This window comes from Dermacentor albipictus, chromosome 1, assembly GCF_038994185.2.
Source record: "Dermacentor albipictus isolate Rhodes 1998 colony chromosome 1, USDA_Dalb.pri_finalv2, whole genome shotgun sequence".
Taxonomy (NCBI): domain Eukaryota; kingdom Metazoa; phylum Arthropoda; class Arachnida; order Ixodida; family Ixodidae; genus Dermacentor; species Dermacentor albipictus.
The window spans coordinates 281,238,719-281,263,835 of NC_091821.1; the positions used below are offsets into that span (position 1 = coordinate 281,238,719).

Genomic DNA, 25,117 nt, shown 5'->3' on the forward strand with positions numbered 1-25,117 from the left:
AGTATATTAGTAATTCACAACTGAAAGCTTGCTCTGCAGCATATCAAAAGGCCACTATAGTCTATGCCTAAATCAGAATTTTGAGATAGAACTAGGCATAGCATAAATGATACGCTGGACATTACACAGTGCTTTCATTGGCTTACCTCGTGTGCTATCTTTTTTTTCTTTAAACGTGGATGAGCGCTATGTACAAATTCAAATAATGGTGACAGGGTGTCTGGAAATACACTCAGGAAAAACTCCTGGAATTCGTGCTTCTACGAGGGAAGATTAGTAGTAATTTTATTGGAAATTAATGGAAGTGGTGTTAATGCTGATTCAGGTAACAGAGAGGAATCGTAACGAATCGTCTTTGACGCCGTGTCGTGGGCCGGAGGAGTTGCCAGCTGGTGCACAGTCAACGAGCGACTTTCCGATTTTCTGGACATTTTGCCGTGACCACAGGCCCGAAATGGCATTGAAGGCACCACCGCCGCCATTTTGATTATTTCGCTGCCTCGAACCGGCGCTCTCGCACGCAGATCCGCTGGCAGCCGTAGCCACCATCGCGGCAACGCTAGGCCTATATGCTTCGACATTCGCTATTGAACTTCTTGCCATTCGGTGGCTTCTTTGTCATTGAAAGAATTCGCCGCTGTCAGCAGTGGTACCGACTGACTTTGGCACCGATGCCTTTGTAATCCTCGCGATTGGCTTCGAAGCTCGGAAAGCACGGTGCATTGCATAATGCCAGCTTCCGAAAGTTAGCTTCGCCTCGATACAGAAATGTTATGCGGTGAAGCATACGCGAAGTATTGCTGTGAAGCATAACAAACGTGGAAAGGGGGAAATTGTCACGGGACACAGTACATGTGTTCCTTAATTATAAATCCGTGCACCTGCCATCTCCTGCCACAGCGCGAGCACCGATATGCCTAATAAGTGTACTGGCAGGCCTTCAGAGCTTTTTCGTACGTGCCTGTAGCGAGTGGAACCCTTAAGGGCAGTGAATAACATGCATTCATTGTTTTTGGACTGCCCGATTTCGGGACCTTTTCGCGGCCCTAGGGAGTCCGAAAAATCGGACGTCGACCGTACAACTGACCAAGAGGATGCTTCAAATCATCCGGGGGACAAACGCGCAGCGGAAGGATAATGAGAATAGAGAGGACTGATAAATTGAATGAACGAGAAAGGAAGCAAGCCGCTGCTTTTTTGAAGGAGCTTGAGCTCAAAAAAAGAAGTGTTGGCAGATGCCGAGATGCAGGTGTCCCTCGTCCAAACCAAAATAACCTTTTTAAAGCATTGAAACGCGACACTGAAGCGTTGTGCGCGGGCTGAGTATGTCAGGACAGTTGAGGTTGACTTGCCAGCTGTTTAGAGAAAATCAAACTTGTCAAAATGTTCGGGCCTCATACCAACGAGCTTGACATCAGTTGATAGAAATAGCTCATATTTGGAACTATTTGCTTCTGTATGCATTTCCTCTTTATTCGTATTTCAAAATGTTCGACTCGACTTGCAATGGGTTTTACCATTTTCTTCAAAGATATTGACACGTGTACTTATCTTTATCGGGCGACCACGTTTGGCTGCCTAACAAATGTTATCGTGCAGCGCAGGACGCGCCTGCATGTAAAAGAAGTTTCTGGAATGTTATCGATGGTTCCCTCCACTGTCTTTTACCGCAACTTGTGTAATCTGATTGCATGTATGCGCGACGTGAATAGTGTGGAACTTTGTGGAAGGCACGTGGGTCCCATCAGTTAATCTGGAACATTCCACGACTGATCTATAAAAGCCGACGCGCTTGACCCGCCGATCAAATTTTCAACGATCGCCGAGCATGTTCGCCGCTATCGTTGTGCTATAAGTGTAGCCTGTTTTGTGGGCACAGGTTCGCTCAATAAAAGTTAGTTTTCTTGTTCACGTATTGCTACTGTGTTCTTTGACGTCACGACCACGTGACAATATTTTATTTGCTGTGCATTTTACTGACTTCTACCTTGTGTTTTCTTCTTGAATAAAGACTACTCCTTGCTACTCACACTGGATTAAGTAGTTTTTTATTTTTTAACATGCGCACTAGAGAGTGACAGCATCGGGCAACATGGTGTCAGCCCGTCTTGAGATAAAATGAAGTTCTTTGTCACTCAGGGAATTTTGCAGAGGCACTCCGTGAAAACCTGAAAAACACAGGGAATTTGGAAATTGGAGGATGGACAGATGTTTATGAGCAAGAAGAGTGCTTTGAGTGAGACCCCCTTCCCTCATGTGTTGCAGTTGTCCTGTCTGCTAGCTATCATTGGTCAAAGCATCAGTTAGGTACAAAGGGTGGCCTCACATTTCCAGACTATGGGTGCGATCGGAGATCGTTTTTCGGGGCATTCGTTCGGTTACCAGCGCACGCGATTGGCCTACTCCGCGCTGACGTCGCCAGCCGTGGGGTGGCCTTGCTTTTGATGACGTCAAAATGACGAAACGCTCCTGTCAATCATCATGCAACCAAGCATGTCGTGTGCTAGGCACCGAACCCGATGGGAGTTGGGAAGTTTGGAGCGATCACATGCTTGTTATGAGACTGGCTTCGCATGGTGTGTCTGGTGGATTGGATTGGATCCAGCCGGCGGAATGGCATGTTTGGATCCAATTCATAGTTTAATTCGAGAAAATGGCGCTTGCATTGGGAACTTAGGTTGTTGTGCTGGCGTTGCTCGAGCAGGAAGGAGAGCGGGTGGCGGTGTGAAACGCATTTGAAGAAATGGCAGAAAGTGAATTCCAGCGTCGCTTTCGTTTCTTGTAACAAATAGTGCGTTGGTTGTTCATCGAAATTGACCCCATCATCGGTGCCAGCGAGCCACTGGAATGTTGTTGCTGCCTCTTGAAAAGTGTGCCACTGTTTCCGCCATTTCTTTTTTCTTCTCGCTGTGCACGACACCACCTAGGGACGATGAAGAGAAACTAATAGTTATATATTACAGTAGTCGCACATACTACTACTTGAAAACGTGTTTAAGCTTGAGAAGAAAAAAAATGCCGAACGGAGCAGCTAGTGCACTACGCCGACGATCGACGCATGACCCCTCGGAAGTCAGATGTTCGGTGCACATCAGATCGCTGTCCTCTGTGCTTCCACTGCGGTGAGGCAGATCATTTGTATCGCCAGTGCCCATACTGATGTGTCAGGTTGCAGGGCTTTTCCGCCTACTCGCCGCCCCCACGACCTGGCCAATGACTCCAGGATATTGAATATTATCTGACCCAACAGCGCACACCACTGCCTACCAGACGACAGTCACGCTTGCCATCGACAAGGTGATTTTCACCACCGCCCCAACCATATTCGAGCGCATGACCGCCCAGTCCCCGCTTGGAAAACTAACTACAGTGATCTTTGAGGGTGAGGCCACTGCCAGTCGACTCGGATGGGCACCGATCGCACTGGACGGGCACCGATCCGACGTCAACTGCAGCTGAACGGAATGACTGGCTTTCGCTCGACATATTGGTGGTGATCGACGTTTACGCGGTTAGTGCTTTAGTGGATACCGGTGCGGACTTCTCTATCTTAAGCGGGAAGATGGCAACATTTCAGAAGAAAGTAATTACTCCTTGGCGTGGCTCGCAGATTCGGACGGCTGGTGGTCGCGTTGTTTTTCCGGTGGGAACCTGCATGACTAGAGTTCTGATTCGAGGATTGACATTTGTGGCCAGCTGTCTTGTCCTAGGTGAATTTCCCGTGACGTCATTCTTGGGGTTGACTTTCTGCAAGAATACAGCACTGTTAGTGACCTATGGGGAGGTGTAGTCACCTTCTCAGCCGACTGAGCAATCAGCAGGTACAACAACAACCGACATGACAACGCCCTTCGTGTTTCCGGTGAAAATGTTACGCTTCCTCCACGAGCCACTGTTCTAATCGAAGTTATGTGCAGTGGAATGTGCGAAGGCGAAGTGGTCGCAGAAAGTAACTTATCGCATTTACTGACGTTAGGTGTTTGTGTGGCTAGGAGTGTGCTACAGCTTAGTGATGGCCGTTCTCAGTTGCTTGTCACCAACTTCAGTAACGAGCATCGACACCTTTTTCCCGGTACTTCAATTGCACTTGCCGGCTAAATAAAGAACATGGCTGAATGTTTTGCCTCTGAAGCCGTGGGGATGGCTGACTAGTTAGTAAGCAACATGGACATTAATTCAGAGCTATCGAAAGACAACCAGGCAGCACTGCGCGAGCTCTTGCGTGAATTCAGGGCATGTTTTGCAAGTTCGTCGAATGTACACCAGACTTCAATCGTAAGGCACAGGATCATCGCATGCGACGACGCACCCTCAATGCGCCAGCAGCCCTACCACATGTTGGCAAAAGAACGAGAAGCGATTCGTATGTAAGAGATGCTTGAAGACGGCGTTATCGAACCTTCCAAGAGCTTATGTCATCTCCGGTCGTTCTTGTCAAAAGAAAGAAAGAAAAAAAGATGGAACGCTACGCTTATGCATCGACTACCAGAAGCTCAACAACGTAACTAAAAGACACGTGTACCCACTGCCACATATCGACGACTCGTTAGGTAGACTGCAGTGCGCCTGGTATTTTTTGTCAATTGATAGACGAACGAGACCGTAAGAAAACTGACTTTGACTCCGGATGGCCTCTATAAATTTAGAGTGCTCCCTTTCGGCTTGTGTTCAGCCCCAGGTACTTTTCAGTGAATGATGGATACTGTCCTCGAATGAAGTGGCAGACTTGTCTCATATATCTTGATGACCTATCAGTCTGTTCTGAAACATTTGAGCAATATCTTCATCGCCTGCGTAATATGCTAGAAGTGATCTGTTCGGCCGATCTCACACTGATCTCAGTTTCTCAGAGGAGTTCAACCCAATCCTGGACAAGCTTGCCTCGGTAGCAGCATTTCCTCCTCCGGCCGACAAGAACGCCATGCGGCGTTTCTTCGGCTTTTGTGCGTATTATCTCTGTTTCACTGAAAATTTCTCGAAGATAGCGGAATCCCTGACTCGCCATTTGCCTCGATGAATGACCAACAGACGGCCTTCGCCGAACTACGACTTTGCACGAAGTCAGCGCCTGTCCTGGCACATTTTGACAACAACGCTGACATTGAGATGTGTGCTGACGCCAGTAACATGTCTTGGCGCAGTACTTGTCCAACATCAAGATGGCAATGAAAGAGTAATAGCTTATGCTCGCCACTCGCTGTCCCGTGCCGAGACGAACTACTCTACAACAGAAAAAGAGTGTTTTGCGGTTGTGTGGGCGATCACGACGTTTCGCCCTTATCTCTCCGGCTGTCCCTTCAAAGTGGTGACAGACCACCATGCCTTATGTTGGTTAGCAAACATACATGATTCTTCAGGACGACTGGCATGGTAGAGCTTGCAGCTACAGGAATTTGACATCACAATTGTTTACAAGTCTGGCCACAAGCACAAAGACGTTGACACACTGTCACGTGCATCGGCCAAATCTGTTAGTCGAGAGTCGGAGAATGTTGACGACTTCCTGGGTGCCATTACTGCATAGGACTTCATCAAACGGCAGCGTGATGACGCTGAAATTTGTCCTATCATCGACCACTTAGAGGGCCGCCAAGCAACCATACCGCGCTGTCTACGTTGCGTATTTACACCCTTCTGTCAACGAGACAACGTGCTTTACAAGAAAAACGCCTGTTTGAATGACCAAGCCTACCTCCTGGTGGTTCCAAAAAACTTGCGAAACGACAATGTTCATGCTTGCCATGACCAGCCCACATCTGGCCACTTAGGGTCCTCACGAATGCTTGCCAGAGTATGTGACATGTATTACTGTTCTGGACTTTCGGCAAGTGTCAAACAGAACGTTAGAGGCTGCCGTGAATGTCGGTGGTCAAAGTCACTGCCCATGAAGCCCGCCAGGTTATTGCAACCAACCCATCGAACCATCTCATAAGCCATTCGACCAAGTTGGCTTGGACATTCTTTGGCCTTTGCCTCTGTCAACCGATGGCAACAAATGGGTGATTGTCGTGACAGAGGTGCTTCCATGAGACACGGCTTATGAGGTAGCGCAGTTCTTTATGTGCCACATTGTATTGTGTCATGGTGCACCCCGTACACTGTAATCACAGACAGAGGGACGGCGTTCACAGCACAGCTCATAGATGAAATTTTTCACTTGGGCAACACTGGGCATCGGAAGACGACTGTTTACCATCTGCAGTCCAATGGACTTATGGAGTGCTTAAAGAAGAGCATCACTGACATGATCTCTATTTATATCGATGTCCAGCACGAAACATGGGATCATATCTTGCTTTACGTGATCTTCACACATAATAATAATAATCATCGTCAGCCTGGTTACTCCCACTGCAAGGCAAAGGCCTCTCCCATACTTCTCCAACTACCCCGGTCATGTACTAGTTGTGGCCATGTCGTCCCTGCAAACTTCTTAGTCTCGTCTGCCCACCTAATTTTCTGCTGCCCCCTGCTACCCTTCCCTTCTCTTGGAATCCAGTGCATAACCCTTAATGACCATCGGTTATCTTCCCTCCTCATTACGTGTCCTGCCCATGCCCGTTTCTTTTTCTTGATTTCAACTAAGACGTCATTAACTTGCGTTTGTTCCCTCACTCAATCTGCTCTTTTCTTCTCCCTTAACGTTACACGCATCATTCCTCTGTCCATAGCTCGTTGCGTCGTCCTCAATTTAAGTAGAACCCTTTTTGTAAGCCTCCAGGTTTCTGCCCCGTACATGAGTACTGGTAAGACACAGCTGTTATATACTTTTCTCTTGAGGTATAATGGCATCCTGCTGTTCATGATCTGAGAATGCCTGCCAAACGCTCCACAGCCCATTCTTTTTCTGATTATTTCAGTCTCATGATCCGGATCTGCCGTCACTGCCTGCCCTAAGTAGATGTATTCCCTTAGCACTTCGAGTGCCTCGCTGCCTATCGTAAACTGCTGTTCTCTTCCGAGACTGTTAAACATTAGTTTTCTGCAGATTAATTTTTAGACCCACCCTTCTGCTTTGCCTCTCCAGGTCAGTGAGCATTTATTACAATTATTACAGTTACTAAGCGAGGCATATAATACCACCGTACAAGAAACAGCGTTTTACACCATTTTGTCTCCTTTATGGCCATGAAGTTCAGAGGAGCATCTAACTACTGACGCCAAAGAATTTGCTCAGTCCGCTAAGGAAGCTCGCTAGCTTGTGCAGCTGCACATCAGTCAGCAGCAGCACAGAGATGCATGGTGTTATAATATCCGCCACAGACACATCCCTACAACCCCGACGACCAAGTGCGGGTGTGGACTCCTATTTGCTGCCGTGGCCTTAGTGAAAAGTTGCAGAGTCTGTATTTTGGCCCATACAAAGTGCTGTGCCACATTAGTGACGTTAACTACGAAGTCATTCTGGACAGTGCGGCTCAGACACTGTGTAGACAGCAACTTAGCCCTGACATTGTTGACGTCATACGCGTGAAACCATGGCTGCGATTTTGTAGCGATTCCTTTTGTCGATGCTGATGCCTTTTGGCGCTTTTCGCTTTCGTGAGTGGCTGTGTTTGACCCTCCGCCTGGGGCAGAGTGTCTCTTGACCACTCACGAACGCGAAAAGTGCCAAAAGGCATTAGCATCGGAAAAGGCATTGCTAGAAAATCGTGGCCCATATGTTGAGTGTTTTGTGATTATTTTTTTTCTTCATTTAATAATTTTTTTATGGTTGGGCTCATATTTGCAGCTAGTGCAGTTACCTCTCCGTTTCTTGAGACTCTGCATGTTGCGCTTCACCACTGCTGTATGTGTCTTTCCAGTAGCTGTCACTGTGTTCTTTGCGCCAGCATCTGCCTTGACTATGTTTTTTCCCCTCTTTATCTTACATCGCTTCTGAACCATCACGCCGATTCTCTTTTCGAGGAAGGGGGAAAATGCTACCCGCAGTAGTGGGCATAGTACAAGAGAAGGGGCAGGAAGGGCAAGAAGGAAGAAGTGCCTTTGCTACCCCTGCCCGCTTTATAGCCAGGTCTCACCGCTGTGGTTTTCAGGAGGCAGCTTTTCTCATTAAACATCGCCAGTCCTCTTTGAAGAGACGTGATAGTAGGTGTACAGGTGCAGTTGGACGAGTCTTGGTAAAATGTTGCTCTCTTATTAGTGAGAGCAGAGTTCCTTTGAGCTGATGGAGCTACCAGTCTGCCTATGGTTCACCACTAGGCCCACAAAGCATCTTTTACTTAATCCAAGATGCATGCCTTGACCGGAAGCAATATGACATACTATTTTTCTCTTGGACATGTAGTACATGCTTGGCTGCAACATGTATTTTGTGAGGTTACACGGGGTCACTTTCATAGCTTTAAGAATTAGACGATTAAAACTGCGTGGTATTCCTTTGTGTATCCTCATTTTGATGGTATTCCTTGTAATATTTGATGTGATGAGACATGGCAGCAGTGAAAACAAAATTTTGTCGCTTAGCCAGGGAGCCTGCAAACATGCCATTACATTGGGTGAAGACGCACATGGCATTGTACATGAAAGAATGTTCAAGCCTTGGACCCTAAATATGCTCAGAAGATAGTGCTATTCTTAATGAACTTGTACACACACCACAGCAGTGCCCTCACAAATGAAAAGGCAATGACTGCAGTTCTGTGATTGTTGCAGTGGAACTCATCCAAACAGCATCCTGCGGCATGTCATCTTGCGAGGAGTGTCTTCCCAGCTACGATCGGCTGTGGAGCGGGTCGACTCTGGAAAACCCACTGCCATGGTGAGTTCAACTCAAGTGGGCCACTTTTAATGTGTTAGCATTAAGAATGTCAGAGGAAAAATTGTGTGGGTCCCATGCACTGTGGGAAACAATGTCAGCAAAGCTTTCTGTGCTGTTTGGCGATGTTGACTGCAAATGTTTAACTTCTTCAGCATTTAGCGCAAAATGAGTGGCGAGTTGATGTTAAACGTTACTTTGCATGCACCACTGCTTTTGTCTGTGTAGTAAACTGAACAAACAGCAAGACATGTTTGCTTGACGTTGCTGTGCACCATTGTTCATAACCTCTGAGAAGGTTAGCGTTGTCATTGCCTCACATAGTACATAGCATCATGGGAGAAGTGTTAAACTTCAATTGAATTATAATGCTGTACATGGGAAAACCTCAGTAGCTGCACGGTAAAGAACCCCAGGTGGTCAAAATTTCCGCCGTCCTTCACTACGGCGTGCCTCATAATCAGAAAGTGGTTTTGGCACATAAAACCCCATAATTTAAATGGGAAAAACAGTCTGATTTTAAGGCATGCTGTAGTGGCGAACTCCGGAATAATTTTGACCCCCTGGAGTTCTTTATCATGCACATAAATTTAAGTACATGAGCTTTTTGTATTTCGCCCCCGTCAAAATGCAGCTGCCACAGTCGGAATTGAACATATTAACTCTAGCAAAGCCATAGCTGCAAAGCTACTGTGGCAGGCACAGAAGTGTTGATTTGACATGTGGCTACTTGTGTAGTGTTGCCTAGACAATACGGTGCATTAATGTGGCTTTGCTTCTGCATGCCCTGCGTAATTTGTCGGTTTGACAAATTTGCATGCTGTTTATTCTTTAAAAGAAATAGCGGAAGTGTACCGTACTGTACCTTGAAATTAAATTTATTCAGTTTGTACGCAACTGCTGTTGTGTCTAGTATTAGTGTTTTCTTGCCTTCTCACATTGCCTTTTCCCTCTCCTGCCCTCCCCCCATGTATGGGTACTGCGAGCATAGAGTTAGAAGTGTGTTTTTTACTTGTTTTGTGAGTGCGTAGGTTGTACCCAGTACAAAGATAAATGCTGCAATTTCTGCAGTGCTTTTGTGGGATTTAACAGATAATTGCAGCAGTCAAAAGAGTATTGTGGCAACTCCCAGTGAGCTCCAGAGAGCAATGCAGTGGAAAAGTCCAAGCAAGTTTCTCGTGTCGCCTTTCCGTTCGGCCACGGCCCTGCCATATATATTGTCACGTGGTAGTGACGGTCGAGGACACAGCAGCAAAACTGTGATAGGTGAAACTAATTTTAATGGGCGAACCTGTGCCGACAAGACAGGGTACACTCAAAGCTCAACGAAAGTGGCGAACACAGTCAGCGATCAGCGAAAATCTGATCAATGGGTCAAGCACGTCGGCTTTTGTACGTCAGTCGTCGAATCTTCCAGCGTAATCGCTGGGACCCGCATGTCTTCCACAAGGTTCTACACAATTCGTGTCGCGCATACATGCAATCAGATTACACAAGGTTTGGTGACAGCCAGTGGATGGAACCATCGATAACATTCCAGAAACTTCCGATACATGCAGGCGCGTCCTGCGCTGTGCGATATTTGTTAGGTGGTGAAACGGGGCAGCCCGATAAAAATAAACAAGTACACGTGTCAATACCCCCCTCTTAAAAAGGCATCGACCAAATGCTGCAAACACGTAGCAAAAAAAAAAAAGGAAGTTCGTCAGTGTGTGTAAAACGGCTTAAGACGCACCGCGTGGACTACTTCAGATTGTACGCGGCGCCGCTGTGAATGCAAAATGCCGTCTGGCACGACCTCATAGTCCAGTTCGCGAATACGTCGGATGATCTTGTAGGGACCGAAATGGTGTCGCAATAGTTTCTCACTGAGTCCTCGTTGGCGTATCGGAGTCCAAACCCAAGCATGGTCGCCGGGCTGGTACTTGACATAGCGTCGTCGGAGGTGTTAGAGTCAGCTGTCAGTACGCTGCTGGTTCTTGATCCGTAGGCGTGCGATGTCGGCGGTCAGGCGCGGCCAGTAATACCTTTCCTGTATCCTCGATAGCGTCCGGGAGAATCCGAGGTGCCCAGCGGTTGGATCGACATGCAGGGTGTGTAGTACTTCTGTGGGTCGGGGCGGACTCCAGATTTTCTGATGACGTGGCCCAGGAACAGAAGCTCATTGTAAGCAAAGTGGCATTTTTCCGGCTTCAGAGTGAGCTCTGATGCCTTGATGCCTCTAGTACGGTCGCAAGCCATGTAAGGTGATCGTCGAAATTTTCGGCGAAGACGACGACGTCAACCTTGGAATAATAAACGTAGAAGACTTAGCTGAACAGCAACGAGCAGACCCAGAGCAGAGCCCGAGTATTTGGAAGGGCACACCGACGTTGTGCCTAGGGCATTTAAGGCAGGATTGTCTTCATTCTCGCTTCAAAACAACATACTAGTAAAGAAGAACGTCTCACCAGTCCACGCCAACTACTTTCTTGTTGTTCCCGCAGCGCTGCATCCAAAAGTTCTACACTATTCGCATCGTGCACACATGCAATCAGATTACACTAGGTTCAGTGATAGTGATAACCAGTGGATGGAACCATCAATAACATTCCAGGAACTTCCGATACATGCAGACGCATCCTGCACTGTGCGATAGCATTTTTTAGGTGGTGAAATGTGGTCGCCGGATAAAAATAATTAAGTACACATATCAAGTACACATGTCAATATGCACACTTTAAACCACCTCCCCATGTGGAGTGCAAGACAGCGGCTGTAACAGCAGCAGTTGAAATGTCGAAGGAAGAGGCAAAGAAAGCTTTGTTGAAAAAGTGCATGTGTGTGAAGTGCGGGACGCTGGTCACGATGTGGTAGAGGGGAATGGGAGAGCTTAGAAGACCGTGTGTATGTATACATATATATCTTGTTACAAAGTACTGCCATAGACGAGGCTGAGGACAATACAGAAGATGACAAAGCTTGCTGATTTCACGCGAACTGTTTTTCGTCTTGTATGCCCTGAACACATTGTGAGTAGCCTGCAAATATATTTTAAGTCTCTCTTCTCTCTGTAACAATGTATATTTCAACTGACGGTGGTCTGCTCTGGACCATCATCAGTTGCACTTCACTCCTTGAAGAGGCAGGACTTGTGTTGAGTGAGGCCCTGCACAATACTTTGCAGTGTGGTGAAAGTGGTTGAAGTCGTGGATTTGGGACCTCAAAGAAGTGCCATGTAATGCTGAGGCATTTCTCTTGCATTGACCGCTAAATCACCACTGATTTTTGTTCTAGCAGTGTCGATTCTCGTTAATCATTTGTGATTGAGGGCACTTCAGGTCCTTGTCTGATTCCTTCTACAGTGAAATCTCGGTACAACGAACTTCAGGGGACCGCGGGAAAATGTTCGTTATTCTGAAAGGTCGTTATAGTGAAAGCCCAAAAATTAGCCATAACAATAGCATTTCAGTAACGCAAGCGTCCTACCTTTGAAACGGTACCTCCTTGAACTCGTTTCTCACACAATGCACACGTGATCGTCAGACAAGGCACATTTATTTGAAATAGTCCGTGATCGTCCTCTGACGGGTGCAGCACAGACTCTGCAGCACGAACGATTCCAGACCGTCCGCATTCTTATGCACGCCTTCGGCCGCTGTGCCGCTTTTGGCTATAAATATGCGGAGTTTTCGCAAGCAGTCCAACGCATCTGTGGCCGACACGGACTCGTCGCGGTCTTCGGGTGCTGCCGTAACGTGCAGCAAGATTCTTGCTGGTGCTTAAAGATTTTCTCCTTATCTTTGAGAATCGTGGCGATCGTCGACCGCACCACTCCACGTTCTTTAGCCACGACGGTTTGTTTCTTCCCGTCTTCTATCTCGCGAAAAATCTCTACTCTCTCGCTCAAAGAAAACTGCTTTCGCTTCTTCGCCGTGCTTAGGGTTGTTGAGCTCATGGCAACGCGAACGCCGGCACGCACTTCTAACACAATAATATAACCAGAAGAAAAAACAAGATGGACAGGCCTGATGCGGGTGACAGCGCGCGAACAACTGAGAAAACAAGCAAGAAAAACGTGATGCGTCGTCACCTCCGCAACAGGAAAAAAAAAAAAGAAAAGGCCCACTTCAGCGTTAATTCCTACTTTTTTTTTTTCTTCTGCCGCACCGTCTCAGGTTTTACGAGCCCATGCTCCCCGCCTCTCCACTCACAAAAGTGCGTCGTTGCCTCCGCAACGGAGAAGGAAAAAAAAAAAAGTCTCCGCCCGCATCTTTCTCCTTCCGCGCCATCTCAGGTTTTTGCGGGAAGCAAGTTGCAAGGCGGCCCGCTCTTCGCGCTGCGTCGTCTGCTAGCTTAGAGCTCCGACTGCCGTGACGGATACACGGAAATCTAAGAATCCTCGCATTTCGGGATATGAGTTCGTAGTACTGAGGTGTTGTTAAGATGACACGGAAATTAAATAACGATCGTTATTCTGAAATGTTCGTTATTCTGAAGTTCGTAGTAGTGAAATATTTTTACATTGAAACTATAAGCAGTCGGCACGGGATTTCATAAAAGTTCGTTAATCTGAAATGTTCGTTAATGTGGTGTTCGTTGTAACGGGGTTTGACTGTACATGATTAATTCCACCTTCTTATTGCATTTCTAAGAGAGCTGTTTTCAATAGGGACCTTTTATGATGTATCAACCTTATGCACATGATATTCAAGTGACGGTGACAAACTGTCACGGAGGCTGATTTGTCATCGTCACGTCATTAGCTTCTCGCCGCGCAAACATTTTCTCTTGTTGCACAGAAGTATGTGTGCTATTGGCCACCCCCGTATGCTCACAACAAATGTTACTTTCGTGGCTAAATGTAACGTAATGGAAAATAAGATGATTGATTTATGTAATCTGGTCTTAAGAGAATAATAAAAGCACGAATGCAGTGTTATGTGGTGTTCAGTTGGGTAGCAATTCCAGTTTGTCACTTCTTTTAACGATATGTGTGGTACCTCTGTGCTCCGACAGGGTACACCTATTGTGTCACTTGGATATTGCCTGCACGCAATTGATCCTTTAACCATCCTGTAAACTTCATTAATGCCTTGAACTACTATGTGGGCAACTGAGTGTAGACAGTGTATTGCTCACTCCTCGCCTCTTCTGTTTGTGTTAAAGCTCAGGATAGTGGCAGAGGGCTGGGTTTGATATATAGGGAGCCTTTAGATTGTTATAATGAACTGTACAAGTATACAGTAAAACTTTGTTAAACCGTACCCACTTAAACAGTAGTTTCATTCTAAAAGTCAGATCCTCAACTCAGTGGCCATTGAACATCACGTGTTTTGTATCTGCATAAACCATACCAGCTTATTGCATACGTATCGGTTAACATGTTGTGTTTCCACTTTTCGTCGCGCAATCTTGGCGGTGCATCGTCCTCATCGGGCAGCCTGGCAGAACAACAAGCCTCAGAGATCACAACAGTGGCCTCCAAATGCCCTGTGTGTTTGCACGTGAAGCCACATCGACAACAACATTATTTCGGCGCTCTGCCAGAGAGTGTTGTGGCGTCGTGCAATCTAGGACTCGCGTCAGGCCAAAGTTCGGATAAAAAACACTGAGTGCTCAGCATAGAAGAAAAATTGGACATCGTTGGTGCTATCGAACGTGGCACGAAGAAACCGGTGCTGGCACATGACAGGGATTTACTGTTGACTACGGTGTGCGGCATTTGAAATGCAAAGAAGTTGCTCGGCAGCGCTGCTGTGACCGCAAAAATATGTCAACTACGAGGTTCGACTTTTCGCCAGCGTTGCCTCTTGGTACCTTAGGCTGAGCCACCCTGGCACTGTAGCAGTGCAGCGGAAATTACGCCAAGCACCACAAGAGTTTCATGTTTCACTAGGTGCCAGACAAACGTGCGAGCCACCAAATGGGAGTTTGTCACTGTAGTGCCCTCTGCGAGATACATGCCAAATTCCGAGTTCCGCAGACAACACTTCTTTAGAATGATCCTTGGAGTGCTGGGATGTGGCTGCGAACTGCGCTGTCAGCACCTTGCATGTACTCTGGTTTAGCCTGAAGTGTTTTTGAAACTGAAAAGCAACAATGGAAATGAAAGTTAGAGCAACAAACGCACAAACCAACGTTGCAGCTTCATACCTCATCATTGTGTGACGCCGCTACATCGGTAATGAAACTGTTCTTCTTCAGCGGCTGCTTTCATCAGGGCTCCTGGTTAGCTGCGATGATCAACTGCGTTGCCTTTGCTGACTGATGAGCTACTAGATTCAAGCAGCAAAAGTAGTTATGAGCAAGACACGCAGAGACATGGCTTCCTTCATCACCGCCTGCTATAAAATGGCACCTGAACAGAATGGCCTGCTTTTCGTCATCTGCTGGCGTGTGCTGCTTGACGGGATCGCACCGTGCTCTACCGTCGATGTCCGCGGTGGCATAGTGGCGCGCACTTGGGTCATGTTCGCCCCAGCACAACGTGCGCCACCACTCGAGTGCACTGAAAACAGCATGAGCGCTGTCAGCCGAAGGTACTATCTGTTGTTGCCGAAGTGTTGCCTTACGACAGGGATGAGGATGACACGGGAAGTGATAGCACGTGTGATTCAGGCCTGACAGTGGCAGAAGCTGTGCGTTACGTCAGCTTCATGAATGCGATTGTCGCAATGAAAACAGCACCCCACAATGATAAAGGTGCCCAGTGACTTCTGCAGTGCTACCACGTCCGTGCACGGAGGATACGCAACGCCAACAAGAAATCTGCCATGCGAGTGTTTGCCGAGAAGAGGGGGCTGAGTGAAAAGCTGGCTCGCAGCTTCAGTAAGTTTGAGGCCGCTGTTGTCGCTGCTAGGCCGCTGCGGTATCAAATGAAAATAAGACTTGCGCGAAGTTAATAAATACTGCATGGTTTTGCCCTTTCATTGCACTCTCTCTGAGTTCAGTTTTTGACAGGTAAGTGGGTGATCTCATGCTATTTCGGTTAAGCAGTACTACCGTTTAGTACATACTTTTTCGAGCTCCTGTTTAATGAGGTTAACTTGTAAGTACATGCCACAAGTGTCTTGAAGGACTGAGTGAGCAGGAGAACAATGGACAGACTGAAAGATGCCACAGCTAGGGACCCAGAACTACAGCAAGTCATGGAAAATCTGCAGCCGTTAGAACCTGTGAATAGGGTGTGAAAGAACACACTGATGAATTGTCGGTGGTGGAAGGGGTACTGATGAAAGGCACCAAAGTTGTCATTCCCTCCGAGCTTAGAAAGGAAATGCTCTATCAGTTGCAGCGGGGGCATCTGGGCATAGCCAAGTGCAATTCATGAGCACGCAGTCTCATGTTCTGGCCTCGGATGGCAGCTGACATAAGAGAAATGGTTGAGCGGTGTCCGATCTCCCAATACATGCATAAAAACAACTGTCTGAACCCCTGCTGTTATGCGGCACGCCCAGTCACCCCTAGTACAGGGTGCAAGCAGACTTGTGCGAACATGCAAGCAAACATTACCTAGTCGTGTACAATGCATGCTCTGACTATCCAGTGGTTGAGAAGTTGCACGGAACCATGACAAAGAAAGTCATGAACAAAATGTTGTGAATATTTGCATGTTATGGCATCCCCCATGAACTAACTCTGCAATGATGGTGGTCCCTAGTTCACAGCCAAGGAATTTAAAGACTTTACGGTGATATTTGACTTTGAGCACATCGTCTCCACCCCCTATCTCAAATCGAATGGACTCGCGGAGAAAGGCGCACAAATCATCAAGAGGCTGCTCAAGAAGGCAGGAAAATCAAAGGAAGAATTTTAGCTTGGCCTCCTCAACTACCATACATCACCGCTGGAGAAGGGTGTCTCACCATCCCAGTATCTCGTAGGTCGCAACAGCAGAACACCACTCCCAGACCCTTGTTTGAATTTGCCTCAGAACCTTTAAAACCCCCGAAAACACAAGCAAAACATGAACCGAGGACAGCAGCTCCCGCCGCTCCACCCTGGAGATGCTGTCCAAGTGGGGCCACAAGTGGAAGCAAGTGGGGTAAGGAAGCTAAAGTTTGGGACCGTGTAGCCTCAGATCATACAGAGTGCTAATAGGGGATGGAAGCGAATTCAGGAAGAACCGCCAGGACTTACGGAAAACGAAAGAATAGTTCAACTCAATACCACAGCAGCCTCGTCCTACAAGATCTAGCGCCGGAGGCGTGGTAAGTCATCCAGGGCTACAGGGAGTGACCGAAGCTCAACGGGCCTTCGGGAATGTTGACACTTCGTTAGTGAATGCAAAATCAACAGCAGGAGCAAGGGAACAGTGTGCACCACTGAGACATCTGGAACAGTCTACAATGTCCTCACCAGTAGTGGGAGCATGGGCTGCCATGAATACCTTCCTCCCACATCTCCTATACCAGCTGGAGCGTCTGGGGCAGAGGAGCCTAGAGAGTCGTCCAGGAAACAAGCAGAGGAGCAGCCAGCTGTGCTGACCCCAGGAGGAGCAGGAGAGACTGCTATAGAACACCATCATACTACAGTGGAATCTCGATGATACGAATCTTACGGGGTCACAAAAAATATTCGTATTAGCCAAAATTCGTATCATCGAAACAATTAAACCTAGCTAAATTAAAGAGTCAGAGGTGAATTCACTCAGGCACACGTACGTAAAAAGCATTTATTTCTTGAAGAAAAAGTCTTTATTGTCATTCTGCCTCTTTTTCTTTGTCAGGTCACTTAGCAGACTTTGTTCAAATCCATAAAAACGCGTGTATGTGTCGCCGATTTCATTCGTGGCCATAGCACGCCTCAGAACTTCGAACACATGCAGCGTTTCAGCCGCGGGTGGTGGACATTCGCCGTCGCTCACGTCTAACAAAAAGAATGCGGTCCGAAGCACAGCAGCTACTCCGTCCGATGGGACATCGAAAAGGAGGAAAAGCACTAAAGCAACAAAAGCGCCACCGCTTCAAACTCATCGCGCCCAGTCGCGGCCTCCGCGCTCTCCGGCGCCGCGTCTACGCCTCCGCACCGAAAGAGAAAGGGAGAAATCGCGTGACTGCGCGCTGTTCTCTTTCGCGGCAGTCGGTGGGGCGGCGTTTATTAAGGTGAAAGCTTTGGCTCCTGCTCGCGGTCGCGTCCGTCCGTGCGCTGGAATCGTGCCAACTGTCGCCTCTCCTCCGCGCAGCGGCGCAACCTCCTCCCCTCCTTAGCAACCGGTGTGCCGGTGGGGGGCGCCGCTGTGCATAGCAACCGTGACGTCACACAGCGGTAGAATAAGTGCGCGTGTGTAGGCCATGCGTTGGCGGTGGCAGCTGCACCGCCGCTTCTTCGACAAACGTCTCGTTGCAATCGAGTGAGTGGGGGCGCATGGCTCTGAAGCGGCCCAGTGATTCCGTGCCAAGCGGTTCGAAGAAGCGGCAGTGGATGCCGGATTCCCCCAACACCGAACGCCAGAAGAACAAGGAGCGAATACGCATGCGACGACTGAACATGTCACCAGATGCGAAAACAAGGGAGGCAGAACGGAAACGCCAACAGCGACCGATTAGATCGCCGGGTACCAAAGGCAGGGAAGCAGAAGGAAAGCGGCAGCAGCGACAGGCGATATCGCCGAACACCAAAGCGAATGAATTAGAGCGCAGACAGCAGCAGCAACTGGCCATGTCACCGAACAGCAAAGCCAGGGAAGTGGAGTGCAGATAGCAGCAGTGTCTGGCTTTCGCCAAGCACACTTTAGATTTTCCAGTGTCTTCGGTAATTGTCGTATCAACCGACGCGGGTCGAAAATTGATTCGTAACAACCGTTCTCTAGCACGTTGCAAACTAATGGGGCTCGGCCGGAACCACAGAAAAATTCATATCATCCAGAAATTCGTATTAGCCGTGATCGTATCATCGTGATTCCACTGTACATCTCCTGGGCTGACTGGAATGGTTGTTGGAGAACCAAGCTGGCAGTCATCGAGACTCAGAAGGCCTCCCTGCTGATTTGGCTACGAGGATTAAGACATCCTGTATAGCCAGCTTTCAGTGTTGAAGAAAAGAGAATGCATCAGTAACCGCTAAAGCAAGACATTGTACGCCAGCTAGTCTGGCAACGAGGTGAGCACTTTCGTTGCATGGGCAATAAACCTCAGGTCTCCCATGTTTACTGTACATGTTGGTCTCATTCATACAAGTGTTCCTGTCAGACATTTTGCTGATGATTGTGTGATGTACAGCAGAAGTCAAAATGGTAATGATCAGGCCGATCTGCAGTCTACTCTGCAAAAAATTAAAAAATGGTGCGACGACTGGCAGATAGAAGCGAATGCAACTAAATCTGTTATGTCCATAACCAGAAAGAGAAATTTTGGAATATCCTTACAATATATGTAGTATAAACATTAGCTGGGTCAATAAACATAAGTGTCTGGGAATAATGTTCACTTCTGACCTCAGATGGAATCAACACATTGATGTCGTATTTTGTAAGGCAAGCAAAGCACTCTGGAGCCTAAGGTGGAATATAGGTGGGTCAACACCCCAGGTAAAAATCTTGGCCTATAAATGATTAATACGTCCTATCATGGAGTAGGCTAAAAATATACTAAATGCAATCTACAAAAACTTGGTAAAATCCAGAGGTTAACATCAAGGTTCATATTTAACAAGTATTGCCACTGCCCATCCCCCACTGAAATTTGTAAGCTTGCCCACTTACCTCAAATTAATTTACATACTGGATATGACCAATGGAAATATACTTACTTCATCATTGATGGGGACTTGCTTGTTGACAAACACAAGTTTTTCAAAATCTTATCAAACGAAGCATCCAGCAGGGTGTCTACCATCCGGGAAAACCGGGAAATCTCAGGAATTTTGAATAGTCTGAAAATACTCGGGGAAAACTAAGAGAATTTGTGCTTCTATCGGGAAAATAAGCTGTCATCTTGTTGAAAGTGACTGAGTCGTCCTAATAGTGGCCTGAGTAAGTAAACGAAAGGAAACGTAAGGAATTGTCTTTGAAGCCATGTCTTTGGCTGGAGGAGTTGCCATTGTAGAGTCAATGACCGATTTTTCGGACGGCTGATTTTAGGGACATGCCCAATAATGAGGACGGCTTCGCGCCACCACCATGTACCCCATAGAGTCAATATGGTCTTGGCTTGTAGCGTGAAGTGAACACGAACACAGAAAGGAGCGCTCGTCCTGTCTGCTCCTTTCTGTGTCTGTGTTCACTTCGCGCTACAAGCCAAGACCATGTTACCGTACCAACTCGCCCAACTGTCTATCCTTTTGCATAGAGTCAATGTATAAGATTGTATGAAATTTTGAACGCAAGAACCCTTCGGCGTCCCATTTTCCAGACTTTTTGTTGTGAACGCATGTCCTAAATGGCATTAATCAGTGTCACCATCGCCGCCATTTTGATTATCTCGCCACCTCAAACCGCAGGTCCGCTGGCAGCCGTAGCTACTACCATGGCAACGCAAGGCCTGGCTGCTTCAACGTTCGCTATTAAGGGTCTTGCTGTTCGGTGCCATGTTTTTTAATTGAAAGAATTCGCTGCTGCCAGCAATGGCATCAACTCCGCCTCTGTAATCCTTGCGGTTGGCTTCGAATCTTAGAAAGCACAGTGCGTTGCATAATGCTGGTTCCCAATGGCAGCTTCGCCTCAGCACAGAAATGTTATGCGGTGAAGCATACATAAAGTATTGCAGTGAAGCTTAACAAGTGTGAGAAGGGGCTATTGTCACGGGGCACAGTACGTGTTCCCTATTTATACACGCATGCACCTGCCGTCTCCTGTCACAGTGCAAGCACCGATATGCCTATTAAGTGTACTGGCACACCTTCAGAGCTTTTTCAAACGTGCCTGTGGCGATTTGAGCCCTTAAGGGCACTAAAAGACATGCTCAAGTAAAATTTTTGCTTGGGCTAGTAGGTTCATGCTTGAATGAGTAAAGGCGCAAGGCGCAAAAGACCAGGACTGAAGGAGGACACAAATGACAGGACCGGCGCCACTCACAACTAAGTTTATTTCCGCAACAAGCCTGCCTTATGTAGGTCAATCAAGCCGAATCACACACGAACCATTAGAAGTGCAATACAGCATTCCATCTCTAATAGTCACTCACCTAAAAAATTGATAAAACGTGTGACCGCGCCAAAAATGAAGCATGTGACAAACAATGAAATGGAGAACAGTTGAATGATAAAGGGTCTAAAGAACAGCATCTGCGTCAGAATGAAAAAAGAGAGAAAAATATAAAAAGAATAATAAAAAAGGCGACAAAACCTGTAAGAGCCACTAGAAAATTGTCAACAAAATAAGAACTAAATAAATGAAAGGAAGACAGACAAAGAAAACCTAAATGAAACCACTCTAACATGAGGCCTAAAGGCTGTTTCACATGCTGCTACTGCAACGACGAAAATCGGTGCTGTCGCACGCGTCGCAATGCGATTTGTAGAGGGCTCATTTCACATGATTGCGATTTCAACAATGCGACTGGTGCGACGCCCAGGGTTGCTTACTGCCAGGTTTCGTGGCACACGCTGCATAATTCTTTTATTGTAGTGAATAAAACGTTTACACCATAATATTATTGACTTCTCTTGATTAGAAGCAAATAATATGTACGTTTACTAATTTAAAAACGTTAGTTAAGATTTGTCTTGGGGTGCGCGACGGCGGTTTCTGTAGTTCAGTGCGACATCGCGCACGTAAACAGCTGTTCGCAGGTGGTTCCGCGATTCTTTATTCTATGGTTGAGCGCTGTGTGTTGTCTTATCTACCTTCTATGACCGTTTCGTTGTGCCTGCACTACAACAATCTACAAGATGACCTATCAACAAGTTCATATAGCTACCCTCACCGTATATGTAGTATTCGGAATTCGGCTGCCACTAAGTTGTGTCAGCTTCTGGAGAAATGATGCGTGTGTATTGCCCGTCATTGCGCATATGTGGTGCCTGCTCCTAGCCATATTCTTACACGAAACGCAACAAGAAGCACCAACCCGAACACCCGCGTGTGCCCCTGAACGAAGCCTCAAACGATCTGTGTGATTACGACGTGGAATGAAAATTGTGTTGTGAAATTCAACCTTAGCGCTAGCCTGGTTCGTCCATCGCCGTGCTTGCGCTGCGAATATATATATGGGAGCCTTCTCTAAATATTTCTAAAGGCGCAAAAGTCGACGCATCAAATGTTTCGATCAGTTACCGTCGCTTTTGTAGAAACCTGTACAGGGTTGTCCACTCTTAGTTAGAATGCCGCTCTGGGCTGCCGGCGCTCCGCGGGGTGCCTCTGTCGGTTGCCGGAGGAACTATTGTGCAGGTGCAGTGAGCCGCAGGCGGGGCTTCGTGCGTCGTCTGCTACAGTGCGCCCTGTATTGTGGTGAAGTGGGCTTAAAATTTGCACTGCCTCCGCAGAACGCCGATCGGAGAAATGTTTCTGAAGGAACAAAACTGCTGAGAAGCCTATCAGCTGCTTTTATCTCGTTGCAGCAACCGTAGCAAAGTTTTCTGCATGCCTGGTGAAGTTGAAACACACAAATAAGCATAGCGGGGAGAAAATGCACGCCGCGTGATATTCGAAGCTTTATACTACTCCTGCAGCACTACGATCCGCCAATATCTTTAATTTTTGGCGTCTTGCTGAGTAGCTGGTAATAAGTGTTAGCAGACGACTGCTGTTGTCTGCTGAAATTTCGGCGCAACGAAAATTAATCGGAGCGGAATAGTAATAGTGGAGGTGGAGCTACATTTTCAGTCTCCTATTTTACCTTCCCACAGATAGAGGTAGACGGCCAGGTAGACTCATCAGCATTTGAAAACAATCCCTAAGATTTACCAGGACCTCATTCTTCAGCTTTGCATTGCTTTAAGTAGTTGTTGAGAGGATATTTATTAAGGCGATAGCATTTAATTGTTCCTACTAGTGTCCGTCCGTTACATTTTAGGTCACGTGACCTTAATATCACGTGACATCACGGTGCAGCGCGTCGTGATATCACATGATCCCCCTGCCACGTTTGCGCCAGCTGCTCTTCTCATCTGTCATGAAATGAATTCAAGCGCGGCAAATTCAACTCAGTGGAATGAGTCACAAACGGCTTTCGCTTTCCCGCAGTTTATAAACATCTATGTGCCTCCAGCGAATTTTACAGTTCACAGGTGGCTGTAGGAAAATATGCCGTACTGTGTTCCCGCTAAGTTCCAAGTATGTGGCTGGCGTATTGAAGCAGGACACATCCATCCATCCATCCATCCATCTTGAATTGGGTATGTGGACAATTTAGTCAGCCGCCTTTCAGTCTGCCTCTAACATTTCCATCAGAGCTTTCGGATGAGCGCTAAAGGCATAACCTTTCCTTCGGTTTACCGTGACACTGCAACTTCCCGGTTGTGAAATTTCTATGACGAAGGTTATCTAAAGACGTAAACCGTCAAGTCACCCAACTTTCTGCCGCCGAGTGCAACTGCTTTCGCGAGTCATGCGGCGATTAAGACTACAAGAACGTTGCCGTATCACCACTGCGGCCCAAAATGTGATTCCCGCCTGTCTAGACCGAGAGCACCGGCGCGTCTGGTCGCTTCAATGTATTCTGCTTGTGGGCCGCACTAAACCGAAATGTCGAGAGTGCCCGAGGACGAAAGACCTGTGGATTTCTGTGTCAGAGAATGCTCACTGCGGTAAAGAATACTCAGATATGTGTAGTACTGCAGCTACGACTACTCTGCAACGAGTCTTCGACTCTACTCAACAACTCATCTTGTGTGATCTCGGGGGACCGTATATTGATGCTGAATAGGCATGAAAAACTGCGGAGATATTGTCTGAATGTAATATGTACACTGTAGCAAGGTACTCGCGCAATTACAAAAACAAAAAAGAGGCAAATACCAGTATGCTTTACTTCGCAGATATGCACAAAAAGCAACAACATAAGAAGCTTATTCAGAACATGAAAACGAAACAGGTTCCTGAATACAGTTCTCTTGTTAGCTCAAAAGAAAAAGGAATGGCAAAAAAAAGAACAACATAAATAAGACAGTCTGGAACCGACGGTCAAGCGAGGTGCGCAACCTTGCAGCCCGTCTCGACACAAGCGTGAAGCTAAGTCGTACCCTTCATGGCCTAGTAGCGCGTAACATCACCGCCGGCATCGACGACAGCTCTCATCCGGCCACGAAGGGAGTTGTAGAGCGATGTGCAGAGGTCAACATTGGCCCTTAATGTTTCCCAATGCTCTTGGACTGCTCTCCGCAATTGGTCTGCCGACAAACCATGCAGGTTTTGACCCGACAACGCAACTTTAATGTTCCCCCACAGGTTCTCGATGATGTTGAGGTCTGATGATTGTGGAGGCCAATCCATGACGGCAATTCCCCGGTTCTGCAAATACGAGGCAGCCCTCTTGGATGTGTGTATTGGGGAGCGGTCGTGTTGAAGAACGAAGTCCATGTTAAGGAACGGGCCGTCTAACAGAAATGGCAAAGCCACATCATCCAGTATAGAGCAGTAGCCCTCTGATGTGAATCGTCCGGGTATTCGGACTAGAGGTCCAAGGCCATCCTTCGTCACGGCGCCCCATACAGTCACAGAACTCCTTCCACTTGCGGCAACTCGTTGTATGAATTCCGGCATATACCTGCAAGAAAGATGGAGTGCAGGTACTATATTTTTGTTTGCTCTGTTGCCGTGAAGAAAACACTGTGTTCTAGTGTCGTAGAAGAAGTAATTGTCTTTTGTTACAACGCACTTGTTTTATGTAATAGCATGCAAATTTGTTAAATGCATACATTTGTTATGAGAATTATACACCAGCCATCCGAAACCCATTTTCAAGGAAGGGATGCTTCTGAAGGCATACTATGTATTAATTTTGTTGAGTCTGCAAACGGATCTTGTATTCCTACCAGCTAAGACAATTACCACAAGCAACTAAAAAAAATAATGGCTTGGCTGCTTTTTTAGCGACAACGTCTTTGCGTCAATCGGCTGCGCTGTCAAGTGGCTGAGAAAAAACGAAAAAAAAATTGAGAATTGACGTGCATTTAAACAGTTATGTTATTGAAAGTGTCATTAGGAAACTTGGCAACTATCAATTCTGAATGCTGCCTACATGCTTTAACCTGCACATCTGCATTTTTGACCTGAAATTTGGCGTGAGCACCTTGTGCACGGAAAAGTATTGCTCTCCAAGCAGTGCACAATGCACAACACAAATCTTTTTACGCTGCCCGCAATCAATGCTTGTTGATAAGACAGTGGTCAAAATTGGAACGGGTTGCGCGCAACTTTATTCAAGCTTTAAGTTATGTATTCAAGGTTGTTTTTAATAGCTTTATACACATACACCTAAGCCAGACACGTCGATCAGT

The 25,117-nt window shown here is 47.0% G+C and overlaps 1 protein-coding gene across 4 annotated transcripts in view; it reads left to right on the forward strand.

The window, feature by feature from the left end:
* Nucleotides 1-25,117, forward strand: part of Vps8 (vacuolar protein sorting 8) — a 962,017-nt gene that overhangs the window by 36,925 nt on the left and 899,975 nt on the right. For all 4 annotated transcript variants that reach the window (XM_070531351.1, XM_070531354.1, XM_070531353.1 and 1 more), the window contains exon 4: nucleotides 8,656-8,761. In XM_070531351.1, the coding sequence (XP_070387452.1) occupies nucleotides 8,656-8,761 (106 nt within the window). The remainder of the gene's footprint in view (nucleotides 1-8,655; nucleotides 8,762-25,117) is intronic.